This window comes from Tyto alba, unplaced genomic scaffold, assembly GCF_018691265.1.
Source record: "Tyto alba isolate M040663 unplaced genomic scaffold, T.alba_DEE_v4.0 Super-Scaffold_40, whole genome shotgun sequence".
In the NCBI taxonomy this organism is placed as follows: domain Eukaryota; kingdom Metazoa; phylum Chordata; class Aves; order Strigiformes; family Tytonidae; genus Tyto; species Tyto alba.
Window position 1 is genome coordinate 17,216,816 of NW_024881316.1, and position 13,515 is coordinate 17,230,330.

The 13,515-nt window shown below is 40.8% G+C and overlaps 1 protein-coding gene across 2 annotated transcripts in view; it reads right to left on the minus strand.

The window, feature by feature from the left end:
* Positions 1-13,515, minus strand: part of KCNQ5 (potassium voltage-gated channel subfamily Q member 5) — a 286,586-nt gene that overhangs the window by 21,229 nt on the left and 251,842 nt on the right. Inside the window, exons 9-10 of one of the 2 annotated variants that reach the window (XM_042803307.1) lie at positions 11,960-11,986; positions 2,960-3,180 (exon numbers count right to left, since the gene is read on the minus strand). In XM_042803307.1, coding sequence (XP_042659241.1) covers positions 2,960-3,180; positions 11,960-11,986 — 248 coding nt within the window. The remainder of the gene's footprint in view (positions 1-2,959; positions 3,181-11,959; positions 11,987-13,515) is intronic. The other variant, XM_042803308.1, reaches the window with a different exon arrangement.

The following is a 13,515-nucleotide window of genomic DNA, read 5'->3' on the forward strand; positions in this document are numbered from 1 at the left end:
TACACTGAAAAAAAAAAAAAAAAATCAAGCAACTATCTGAGTGTTTTCTCTTTTGGAAGGGGAACTCATAGTATGAATTATTATTTTTTCATTAGATCACTAGTATAAAGTTTTGACACTGGACTGGGTACCCATTACTATGTTGTTACTGTCCAAAAGGTCTATTGCAAGTGTCATTTCTTCTCCCTCCAAACATGCTACAGAGATGTAAGAATCACCAGAAGTACTAGCTGTTCAAAGGTATTGTTTTGTGTTCAGACTTTCATTTAGGAGGGGGTGGCTTCTAGTTTGGCTTGAAGATCAGCCTACCAAAATAATCCTTTGGCTGGAGAATACCTCAAGGAGGAAACTGGAGGACCTGACAACCAAGAGATATTAATAAAATGCTGCAAATACTTTATTTTCGTCCAGTGAAAAATGCAAGATATTCTAAACTAAATAAGTAATCTCCAGATCCTTTTCACAGAGCTGTCAAATGCAGAAAGCATATCAAACTATGCAATTGGTAACACACCAAAAACCAGAAATCAAGGTTGGTAGTGCCTGACTTTTCCTGCAAAGGACTAGGTAGGGCAGCAGGGAGCTGCCTCTCAGCAGTGAGCACACTGGACATCTCTCTGATGCTACTAGTCCTAGAAGTAGCTGGATGAGGTCCCAGAGTGGAAACTTGGCATTTGCCTAAAAGCTGGAGACAATGGAAGCTGTTCCTTCTGCCACGGATGAGAAATTGGTTGTATCTGTTGGCCCCAGTTCATAAGGGTGGACTAGTAGCTGGAAACCTCTGACCAGGAAACAGGCTGCACTTGCCCTGAGGAGCAGGAAGATCTTTAAACGTTTACGCACAGCAATGAATGCTCTGTTGCTGTTATTATCTTTTATCTACAGATATACCCAAGGTGCCGTTTATGCCACCTTTTCCTTGAAAGGGAGACAATAAGAGGGAACACGATCTTCTTGTGCAGATCATTGCTATTAATGACAATACGTACGGGATGAAATAGAGGACACACTGAGGAAATGTTTCTGTGACAAATGGGCTGATGAAAAATCAAACAGAAGCTTGAGTGAGGTGTAGGCTGCAGGGCTGGAGCAGAAGTGAGCTGCTGTTACCCTGGGACTGTGCTCAACAAATTACTCTCTTCTTAGGTCACTTCCAGGCACAGTGCGAGTTACAGGGGGTTAACCTATGAAATCACTTCTGGCGTGGTTTTGGGGAGATACTAGCACTATGTAAGTGATTATGTAGGAAGCCTAAATTTAGACACAGTAACTTCAGTCCCACTCTGGTACCTAGAGCATTTCTCACTTCCCACTGTGGAGCAAGTGGCCCTGTCCCAGCTCCACGTCAGCCTGAGACCCGGGCCAGCATCACACAGCCCCCGTGCCCCAGCTGCTGAGGGATGTGAGCCAGGCCCCCTGCCCCAGAATGGAGCGAGGAGTGGTGAGCAACCTGGATAGCAGCCTGGTGGCTGGTACACCCCAGTAGCTCACTGTAATGCAGCCAAATTTGGGATTTGTGCCTCTGAGAGGTCTCCGTGGGGGGAGGGCTATCCTGGAACGATGACCTTAGCAAACACTGTTGGTTTGTCTTGTTTGCCCTCCAGGAAATGTTTATTTACCCAGGCTTTTCCTGAAGACATGTGTTGCGTAGAACATCCTCAGCTGAGGGATGGGGCATTTCAGTTCAATGGGCATTTGGCAACCTACACGTCTGTGATAATGTGCTCTTAAAAAGGAAGCAGACACCAAAATCACACTTCTGTCTAATTAGGTTTACCGCAATTGTTGGATCCAACATGCATGATTGCCATCGTAGAAAGAGTTTAAAATGACATCTCTTTACTTGGATCAAATGATTTACGTTGTACCTTTCCCATACAGTCAAGGTCACTGCCTCCTGTTGCAGCCGATCAGTTTATATCCCTTATTGTCTACCTGAGGGTCCCACAAGAAAGAACAAAGTGTTCTTAGGTTGGGAAAAACGTGAATGGAGAACCCCAAATCCGCATCCGCTGGGGCAGCAATACCCCCAGAGCTGTGTAAGTGCAGCTTTCAGTGCACGACCCGTCCCTTGCAGGGGTCAGGTTCATCTGGTGCTCATGGCTCCTGTCTGTTGGGGGGCTGCTCTCATCCTCTTCGGTGCTCCCTGGTTAGGGGAGTCAGTCTGTTTTAGCAAGCTTTTACAGATGAAGATCATTGCCTGAGCACCGGCTGGTTTAACGCCAGAGGGGACCTTAGCTAGTGGACGGAGAGGAGAGAGGGACAGCATGGGAGGCAGCCTGCAGGGGAGACTCTGTTCTTGCCTGCTGTGGGGTCCACTTCTTCACATCATAGGAGTCATTCCTACATCTAAAATACCCTTTAGAAAGCAATATATAAAAGCAGTAACACTGGTTTTGTTTGCTAAAGTCACCTGCTTTACCCAACCCGATACAACGCTGTAAAACTTAAAGCACCCAGTAACGTATCTCTCGGTGGCCGGTGATCGTATCCCCGCTGGCGGTAAGAGGGCACCTCCCAGCTCCTCGGCAAAAGCTCCTCTGCCCGAGGGCGCCGGTGCCGCAGGAGCTGTGCTCTCGGCCGGCAAAGGCGCAGCCAGCGCGGCGGCGGCCGTGGGGCGCGTACCACCAGCAAGAGGCAGCAGGTTTGGGCAGCGGCACCGGGACAGAGCTGCTGCAGCCAAACCCCCGGGATGCATTTAGCCCACCTCTGATTTTCCACAGTGACCCCCTTTTCCTCCAGCTGCTCCCTATGCACCGCTGACACAAGATTTCTTATTAAAAAACCGTGACGTTGGCGTGCTTTCTGAAGCAGGCTATAGCTTTCCTGTGTCTCTGCCTCCCAAATAACAACCCTTTCTGCTTTCCAAAAACATGTCACATTCCCAGTGCAGGTGTGCAAGAGCTTGAGCAGGCTGGGAGCAGCATGCAGTGGCAAATGAGGCATGAAAAGCTCCTACCGTCGACCACGGGTTTGGGCTGCGAGCTCTTCAGCCGCAGTGAGGGCCTGAAGCGGGTTCGGTCGTTGAAGCTCCAGCTCTTCTGGACTTTGGTTGGGCTGCCCTCGGTGGCAATGTCGGCACTTGGTGACCGGCGATCTCCAACTGAAGACTGTCTGTTCTTTATACTTTGACCTCGTGGGCTGGCCATCCGGACCCGCTCCTTAAAACTTAGCTTTTGACTGTGAAGAAGAGAAATATATTTTATTTTGTAGTTCCTTCCCTCCATTTTTTTTTTTTTGTATTGTATGATAATCAAAAATAATTTCTAAAAATTCTCAATGGTATGAATCTGTTTCTTACAAACTTTTATTTTCATTGAATGTATTTCATTTGGGAATGAAACTGATTTGATGTAATTGTTTTTTTGATAGAGGCATTATCAATGGCAGTGTATCTTACAGTACAGAATAACCTTGTAAAGGAGATTAAAATTAATAAATAGAAGCAAATTTCACCCAAATATTACAGATTAATCTCTAAGATTTTTTTTCCTATTCCTTGAATTTGAAATAGGTTTATTTTCATGTTAGTCAGCCCAGCACAGTGAATTTCTGGCCATCTCTTCAGATAAACGAGAACGAAATGTATTCTATTATTACTGCATGCCATGTAGTATTGTTTGGGGTTTTTTTAAGCAGGCATAAATACTGTTAGTATATTCATGCTTTTTCAAGATGTGGCACTTCCAACATTTCATACGCATTGTTAGTGATCACTCATATCCAGAATTCCTTGTTACAACACTTACTTGGACACGATGAAACCAAAATTAACAAAACATCCAAGAAACAGCATGATGATCAATTAATGGAAATGTAATGATACGCTGTGTGCTCACTAGAGTGAGTGATTGCTGGAGATGAAGCTGGGAGCTGATTACCTGCAGGTGGTACCGGACAGGCGCTTTAGGGCAGGTACAAGAGCCCAGCCAAGCTCATGACTGTGACTTCTGGATCAGCAGTGGCCCTGTGGTTTTATAGTTGGCCAATTGTAAGCTGATTTTTTTCCCTTCTGTGCTTATAACCCTCCCCTCCGGTCAGCTCAATGTGGGAAATGCAGATTTTTTTACTTCCCAGTGCTTAAATTACCTCTGTTCATGTTCAAATATATCTGATGAACATACTGTGGTCACCATTATTATCTGCCTATGCTTTTTCATTATTTAACATTTTTGCCTTTGTTTGTCTCTTCCTGTAGCAGATGGCACAAAGGGGAAACAGAAAGGAAGTCTGATACCAAGGTTTGGAAACCTTGTTTTATCTACAAGGTTAAGTTCAATCACCTGTACAGGGGGATGGTTATCTTGATCAGTGGTCTTGTTCTTGCAAGGGGAGAAATGATGGGAGCAATGCAGTAGCTGCTCATGGTATGATGTTACTGGCTCTTGCAGTCCTACTGCCCTGGCATAGGCTCTGGGGGTGCTTCTAAAACACCTATAGCAAAGCCTATCTACCTGAAAATTATAATTGTACTTGAAATTAAGACACTTTCTAGTACTCTCAAAGTCTTTCATTTAACTTCAGCATGCCCGTAACATAGATGTTTTCAACAGAAATGAATTCTGCAGCTAATTAACTAATGCTAACATGGCCTATGTGGTTCTTAGATGTTTAACCTACTGCACTCTGAAAATATGGTGTTAATATGTAATTATATGAAATGGAAAGTAGTAATAAACTTCCGTGACTGTGAAATGTTGAGATAATCAGATATCTTTGTCCATGCATAGCATAGCATAGCATTTCATTCTGAATACAAACAACACTGACAGCAGAAAGGATGCAGTTTGTATCAGGCAAAGCACATGCTGGGAAGCTTATGAGATAATTTTCAAGAATGCTAGAAAAATGAGCACATCAGTAGAAAGATTCTTACATAAATGTATTTCTATATGGCATGTTGAATCACTTGAAAGAATACCTTTACTATAATTTCTGAACGTAATCCCCTTCTTCCCTTGCCCAAAGTAAGTAATTGTTGAAATAAGCACATCCTGGTGCTGGAAATGTTATTTCCATTGCAAATAGTTACCCAGACCTTCAGTACTGTGTGCTGTTGCATATGCAATACAAAAGACCCAATGAGCCTACTATTTGAAAGAAAAGTGAGGTCTAAAATTTAATTTTCAATACAAATTACATTTCAAGACTGAATTAGATCTCAGCTCAGGAATCTTTTGCATTGTACAACTTAATGAAAATATAAGCTGTAAAATATTTATTACCCACATTATTGCATTGTCATACTATACAGCATGAGCAACAGAATCAAAACGGACTTCTTATTATAGATATTACTCCTAGGCATGTGTCCCCTGTGCTTTTCTGAACTCCTCTTATGGCTCAAATTGTATTTGCTATTGAAGCATGAGATCGAATTATATTCTTTTTGACAAATCTTAGAGTAAAAAAGTTTCTGGACATCTCTCTTCCTGTTGCACTAATTAAAATGAAAGGAAAATTGATTAAATAGCCATAAAAAACAATCAGTACAGACCATATTTTTTATAATCCCATTAATTCCAAAATAAAAATTAAAATAAAAAAATTTAAAAAGCATTTGTGTTGTTCTGTCAATTAATTTGTACTAATGAAAGCAATGTCTGCCTTTAAATGATTTTTACACATGGTTATGTCATTTATAAAAGCTGAATGGTACACAATGGCTACTTAACCTGAATATCTTTAGTTCTCCAAATCAAAGCAATGAGGCAATGATGAAAGGAACAGTAGACACTTCATCTGTACTAGAGACATTTTTCAAAAATGCAACACTGAAGATGAAAATATTAATTTAAAATGCAGACCTCATACTTAAAAAAAAAAAAAAAAAAAGAAGAAAAAAAATCTGCTTTATAGCAATGGCAATGTAATGGCATGCCAAGGTTCCATGCAGAGGATGCCGCATTGTGCAAACAAAGGCAGCCCTTGAAGGAAGCGTGGTTTGGAAACTCTGTTTTGCATCTTGAGAGTTTCTCCAAAGACACTGGTTATAGCAGTTCTCTGCTTCTTGGATCCCTGTTCCTATTTTGAGACTGGTGGGAAATGTTCCCGAAGTCACTGGGTCCTACTCAGCGCAGGCATAAATTGTATGACTTGCTGCAGTGGAGAATTCATGCTTGGGAGAAGAAAGCTGCTGTCCTTGGAAGCACACTGCCATGGGGCTCTTCTATGTATGATCAATAACGTATCATGAAGGAACAACTGAATCAAGCATTTTTGGTGGGCATCCTGACTGTGGCTTTTTCCCACAGCGAAAGTCCCTTTCCTTATAGGCACTATAGTTCCTGACTCCTGATTCTTTGTTGCAATAGTGGTAGAGATGGTGTTAGAGATACAGAGTGGAGATAATCTTCAGAGCATCTTTGGGCATTCTGCACTTGAATGAGTAGCCACCAAAGCCTTTAGGGCCCTTCACTCTGAATAAATGCTGGTTGGACTAGCACTGTCCAGTGCCATGCTAATAATCCTTCATCTCTGGCAGGACCTAGACTATTATATTTTTCTCTTTCCCCTTTTCTCCTCTCTTTTTCCATGATATTGAAAGGAAATCCCTTGAATTAATGTAAGCTGTTAATGAACATTGGAAATTCACATATCCCTGCGAGTACTCCCAAACTTTGAGTTGAACGTTGGTCAAAAAGGCAAAAACCGTGAGAAAGAATCATGAAAATGGGTGTCTAAATGCTTTCTGAAATTACACAGGTTCCTGAATCACACATAAATGACAAGGATCTGAGAGAACCACAGCTATCTTCAGTCATCTCTGCATTCTTTTAGATGTGTGTCTGTCCATCATTTCTTGCACTTCACATGATTTATTCCAGTTTGGTATATATACATATTTTCCTTCTATTACAATCTCCCTTGGCAATGTTAATCTCTTTTGACCTATTGCTCCTCTACTCTTGCAGGCTGCAAGTTGTGGAATATATTCATATTGATAACACCGGAGCTTTGAAGCATCTTTTAGGAGAGATCAATTACAACTGCCACCTGCGGGGAAAAAAGCACGTGACTTTTCCCTATTTGTTTGCCTTCTGGAAAGTCAGTTGTTGGATCTTACTGCTTATTCTTCCTGTCAGTCCATGCATGAGATATTAACTTCCCTGAGATAGCAAAGGACTTTCTAGTTGTTATTTCTTCTTTTTAAAATCCTGTCTTTTCTACCTTTGATTTATGAAGGAATAGGTGTTTAGGGACACTAGAGGTCACTGTAGCTTCACTGCAGTGGCAACGAACACTTCTCTGCTAGACCGAATGACTAGACTTGAAAAGATTTTGTTTTAATCGATAAATGCCTACAAACTTTTGTTTTTCTCTCCTGTACTCACATCTCTGTCGGTCTTCCATGGACTATCTTACTATACTTTTTGGTTAACTGAGCATCTCTTTGCCTCCCAGTTCCACTCTCCTACTTCCTGCATTTCTGGTCAAGTTTTAACTTCTGCCCTGCTACAGCCTCAGACCTGCAGCACTACTGCTTGCTACTAGTCACAATTTATGATTTGTTTTTCAGCTTTTCATACTGAGCCAGCTGGTGGAAGCGGGAATAGGAAGAAATTGGAATGAATCAGAAGTAACTGGAAGGTCTCAGGGTGAGAGAGAAGGCTTTGGATCTGGAATTGAGACAGAAGATAAAACTGCCAAAAATTATCACCCATGGCAAATACCAGCAAGCGAACATATGTGCCAATTTTCAGCAGTTAGCTTCCAATAAATACAGATGCTGATTGTTACCAAGCCTACAGATGACTTTTTTGAAATTAAGTTGAACAAATGCAAATGCAATGGATAGTACAGTGAGGCCTGAAGTTCAAATGTTCAAGACTTCTCCACCAGTCTCATGCTAGGTCCACGAACCCAAGAAATGTAGTGTTATATCTCATACCGTCAATGAGTAATAACAAGAATTTCAGGGACATAATGTCTTAAAGTTCAATCATCAAACAGAAAAAAATAAATGAAGTTCAGGGGTTTTGTATATTTTTTCATTTTTCAAAACAGTTTCCAGATGAAGAGAAACTATTTTTTTATCTGCATTTTCTATCATCAGCTTCTACTTCTATTGTCTTTTAAATTATTTTTAAAAAGTAAGAAAAAAATTGTAATAAGCTTGAGTTATAAATCAAGAATTTCTTCACGTAAGATCCATCCATGTAGGAATTACCATTTTTGGTAAGAGACACAATTTCCACAGAATTCAGCTGAAGCAGATGGTTGATTTCACATGCATTCCTCTATCTTCCAGGATGCAGGCACAGCTTCCATGGGCTGTGTCCAAGGGGATTCTTCTCAACAACAATTGCACATTTTGAATGGTGGTATTGCCTAGCATGTTATAACTTAATATTCCCCACTAATTATTAGATGGAGAATTCAACTGCCATGGTTACAAAAATCCTCTTGGACTTGGGGAAATGCCTTTTCCCAAATATTCCACCCCAGTTTTAGATCTTCACAGGGTAATGCATTCCAAAAGTTCAAGTCTCAGGCAGAGAAGGGGAACTGGGCTTTGGCAAACCACGGCGTGCTGCACACTGCAATTGTCCAATCGGGTGAGCTTCAAAGAGCTGATATTATTGCCACTGTACTAATGTCATTGCAAGCAACAAGCAATAAGGGAATTACAAGCACTTAAAAATAAATAAATTAAGAAACCTCCTTTGGAGAAGTAAGGAACTTTAAAGCACTAAGGAGGGGAAGTAAATGAATCATGCACCTGATGTTAGTTGGCATTCTCAAACACCATGTGAATAGGCAGGATGCTGAATACCTATGTTTCCGAGGGGTGTACATCCTGAAGAGCTTCTGTTTATTACTACAAAGCTTACTAGGAGTGAGGGGAGATAGAGGACCGTGTTACTAAGCATTCCACTGCTAGGTAAGGGGTTAGGCTTTCCACCTCAAGTTAGATTCTGCATCACTGGCATTTTATTTTTTTATTTTTTTTTTTAGCATATAGTGCATGCAGAGAGTTTACATTAAATCTGCTTTTAGAAAAAGGTATGGTATAGGAGGTGGAGAGAATTCCAGAGTATAATTTATTTGTTTCCCTCAGAGCAGGGATGAGTTTTTCCCCCATGCTGCTATACTGGCAAAACTCCTCCTTATTGCACCAGAGACAGTTGTCTGAATAGGGAATTCATATTCAGGCTCACTAGTTACAACGCATGTCCTACACACAGCTTAAGACTGCTTATGCTCTCAGGTTGTTGTAAGATTCATCATTCTTGATCTGGTTCCCTGAACAGGAAGAATTTCAGCCACATTGTACAACTAAACAGAAATAAATATTATTTGCATTCAGCATGTGCATTTGTAGATATGGAGAACTTAACATATGGGCTTTATAAATGACCTGGAAAACTCTAGAACTGATTAATAGAAATATCTCATTTACAGTGTGGATACACCATAGAGGTTGTCTACCATTACTTTTGATAAATGATTAATTAGAATACTTGTGTATAGTATTTTGAGAAATACAACATACACGTTTTTCTTAAAATCAGTATGAAGCTACAGCCTCATAAGCACAGTTCTCTCAACTCAAATGCACAGCAATATTTAGTTACCTATTGAAAGACTGTAGGTCTATATATGTCAAAATGCAAGAATTCATTTCTGTAAATATAAAAGTAATTTTGGTAGGAAAGAAAATAATTAACTTTTACCTAACATAATAGAAGCTTTTTTCTGCTGTTATTAGAATAGAGTACAGAGCAAAGAGCATATTCAGAAAGCAATCCAGTGCACTACTTGTGCAAACACATCTTCATTTAAACATTGAAACAAGAAGCAGCTTACTTAATTCACATAGCATCCCATGCAAGTCACTCAGCATTGCAGAAAGAAAGAAGTTAAATAGTCGAGGACAGTTATCTCAAAGTATGTTGCAGCAGTTTGCATTTACATTTTTACCACAAAAGACCACATACACCACATGTATTTTAAGTGATACAAACATACAGCAGTATATCAGCATAAGAACAATAAACAGCTACTGACAAAACACACCTTTTTTAAAAAGCAGTGAGTGGTCTGGAGGATTTTTACCGTAGACCAGGATTTCAGGAGTTGACTAGTTCATTTTTTTACCTACACTGATTTGCAGCAGTGCTCATATTAGTTAAGAGTTTCAGTAGGGACAAACATCTTCCATTCAGTGAAAATAAAGTGAAAAAATCTGACTAAAACATTGACTACTTTTAAAAACACAACAGTTATCACTAACATGGAGCAGGTAATATAATTTTGGCAGCTGTTTGGTTTTTTTTTTTTTTTTTTTGCATCTAGCTTCTACTTATTGTAAGCAAATTTGTCTCTTTAAATGCTTGCAGGTACAACTGGGAATAACCTCCTTCCTCTGCACAAATCACTGTTCTGGAGGTATGCATTCATGTATTCATTTACTGCCAACTTCAGTCTCACCTTTAAAAAAGCTGAAATCAATTTTAAATGTTGCTGTTGAAGAAGTAGGCAATATGGCCGTTGAGTGCAAAAAGTTTTGATCAGGCTGTAATAATTTAATGAGATCGATATATTGCTAGAAAGCTTATGGAGAGAACATATATGAGAAGTCAGTGAACTGACAGAGCAGGTGGAGTGCTCTTGAGGGACATCTCAGGGCAAATCCAGTCCCCTCGAGTTACTGTGACACTAACAGCAGTTACACGCACACTGGGAAAAAGGATGGAGTCAGGCACCGGAGGAGCAATCTGGAAAGTGGAACAGGACACGGGTAACTGATGTGAAAATGTTACACCCCTGTTTGTGTGTGAGGGGCTGCAGTGCTCAGACTCCTCACAGGTGATGGAATAACTCAGAAAAGTTTGTGAACCACAGTACAACCTGAGGGCGGATGTATTTCAGGGGCTGATGTGTCACCAAAACTTTTTTTCTTGGCTTTTCATCGTTTTCTATTTAGAGGTAAACTCCACTATTCTCTGATTGTGCTGATACTGCAGTGCCAGCTGCCGAACGCCTGCTGACTGCCATCCCTAATGAGTTTCAGAGGCAGTGTAATTTCTCTTGGAGCCGAGTCCTTTCCTGTCCTTAAGGATTCGAGCTATGAGGATGGCAAAGAGCAGCATTTCCCCTTACTGCCTTAGGGCTGTGCATCTCCAGGGCTTTATTTAGGCAGGGAGAATGGCCCTGCTGAGGCCTGACTCTGCATGCTGCAGGCAGTCGGTGCTCAGCCGGCATCCAGGCAGGGTGGAAACCCCGCTTGCCCTCCCAGACAACAGTGTGGGGGGGTTATTTAGGGAGAGATGCCAGGCTGCCTCCTCCAGCCATACAAGAGTGCAAACCGTGCAGCCGGGAGCAGGTCAGACACTGCAGTGGTGCTTTCCCCCCGCCTGCCACGTCCCAAAATGTCTCTTGGGAGGGGCTGGCAGGAAAAGGTTAGGAAACATGGAGACATGGTGCTGAAGAAGCCTTGAGGATGCTCCTGCAAGGGCAGCACAGACCCTTGCCGAGGTGACATCCAACCAGCCTCGTCTGGGGGTCCTCCCCCTGCCACAGAGGGCTGGTGGGCTTGTTCACAAAGCCAAATTCAACTATTTGCCTGTAACTTGCACTGCAATTCCTGGAAACTGCAAGCATCAATTTAATGGCAGAAGGTGGGGGCTGCATCCCTGCCCAGGATCTGGGTCTGGGGAGGCTGCTCCACTCACTACTCTGGCACTGTTTGACCTGAGATCCCCCTCAAAGTTAAAACATGTGGCTAGAAAAGTAAAAAATTGCCTAGTTTTTCTGTACAAAACCTGGGACAGAGCAGCAAATTTCAGCAGCATTAGTCTATTGATATGAGTTAAAAAAAAAAAAAAAAAGAAATTTCTGATTATTATCAGTTAACAGTTTCAGTTTATTGGACCTACTTTACAGAACCTGAGACATCTAAAAGCCATTAAGAAGCAGCGATTTCACAGATAAAGAAATAAAAGAAACTACAAACCTGCTAGAAGCTTCCCCTTGTTCTTTTCTTCAGGTCAGGGAGTGGGAGGGAAAAACATACTTGTTATGCAGATAGTAATCACATTACTTAGTTACAGATGATGTTAGATATATGATAAACGTAAATGGATATGTTAATTAGTGTACAACACACATGTTACATTGCAACCACAAAAACATTCAAGCAAGACTCATAACTACAATGCTTCTGAAAAAGAAACTTTTCAGTTGTTTTAACACATGCATAACATGCTTAGTACATACCACTGCAGACTGAGTTGGCAAAGCACTTAGGCAAAATGCATTGCTGACACATATATAACAGAAAGCTGTAGGCTCTTATTAAAGTTATCTCCGGTAAATAAAAAGGTTTAATTTCAGGATAGTACAGCAATATGCATATTTGAAATAACAAGTAGATGCACTTTTGAGGGACAGACATATTTTAGAATATTTCAGGTGGGATACAGCTTCATTATTTATGCAATTTTATATCCATCTATTTATACCAATGTTGCCTTCAACCTGTTTGTATATGTCAAAAATCATTATTCTATGTAACTTCTAATCTAAGAGCTCCTTTTAGTTTGGAGCATTTTGGAATTACAGTTATGGTAATGGATTACTTATGGCTCTGTTCTTGTCAACTCTTTGAAATTCAAAGATCAGCTTTGGGTATCCAGCCAAACCTCTTTTTGGCTGATCTTTTTGGCACACGATTACCTTTTTACTGTCATGTGGATGTTCATCACCCAGCTTTGAGAGAAACCACTAATTCTCTTGCACTGTCTGCAATAACAACAGTTAGAATGCTTATCAGAGCTTTCCCATAAAGCTCTTAGCACTCTCGTTTTTGATCTTTATCGAGTATCCTTCCCTTCCTGATTTCTGCCCCATATTGAACTGTTCAACTTACTACTTTCTGGTAAATCTTGTACTGAATTATTGAAGAGTCTTGGGCTGCAAGTGCTCTGTGAATTCTCACCCAAACTAGAAAATCAAATATTTCCTGTCTGCCGAACTAACTGTGACATCGGGTCTTTTTAGTCAGCTTCCACTGACTGTGTGTATATTGGAGGATATACTCTGTCCTAAAGAAATACCAAATATATGGGAATTTATGATAGACAGGACCAAATTTCCCAGTGCATTCACCTGCAGAATACCACTAGGCTCTCTTCCCTTGGAAAGATAGATCTGTAGCTATAGCCTTATACAGGGGCCCAGGCATAAAAATAGCATTAAATCAAGGAACAAGCTCTGCATTAAACTTAACATTTCCCTCTTTAGTGATAGTGTGGAACTGGGTGAAACATTAATCTTGATATATTAGTGGGTTTTGGGGAAAATGTTTCTAATGTTCAGTGATATTTCTTAGATAAATGGCAATGATTTGTATTGTCCCACTGTCCTAGGCTCCTAGATAATACTGATCTGATTCGTTAGTTGAAATTTTTAATGAGACGACTTAAGAAGACAAAACAAGACGAAAGAGACAAATAATAGTAAATCTCTAAAAGCTTGAACAGACATTGAGAACAGCACCAGCTGCCATAT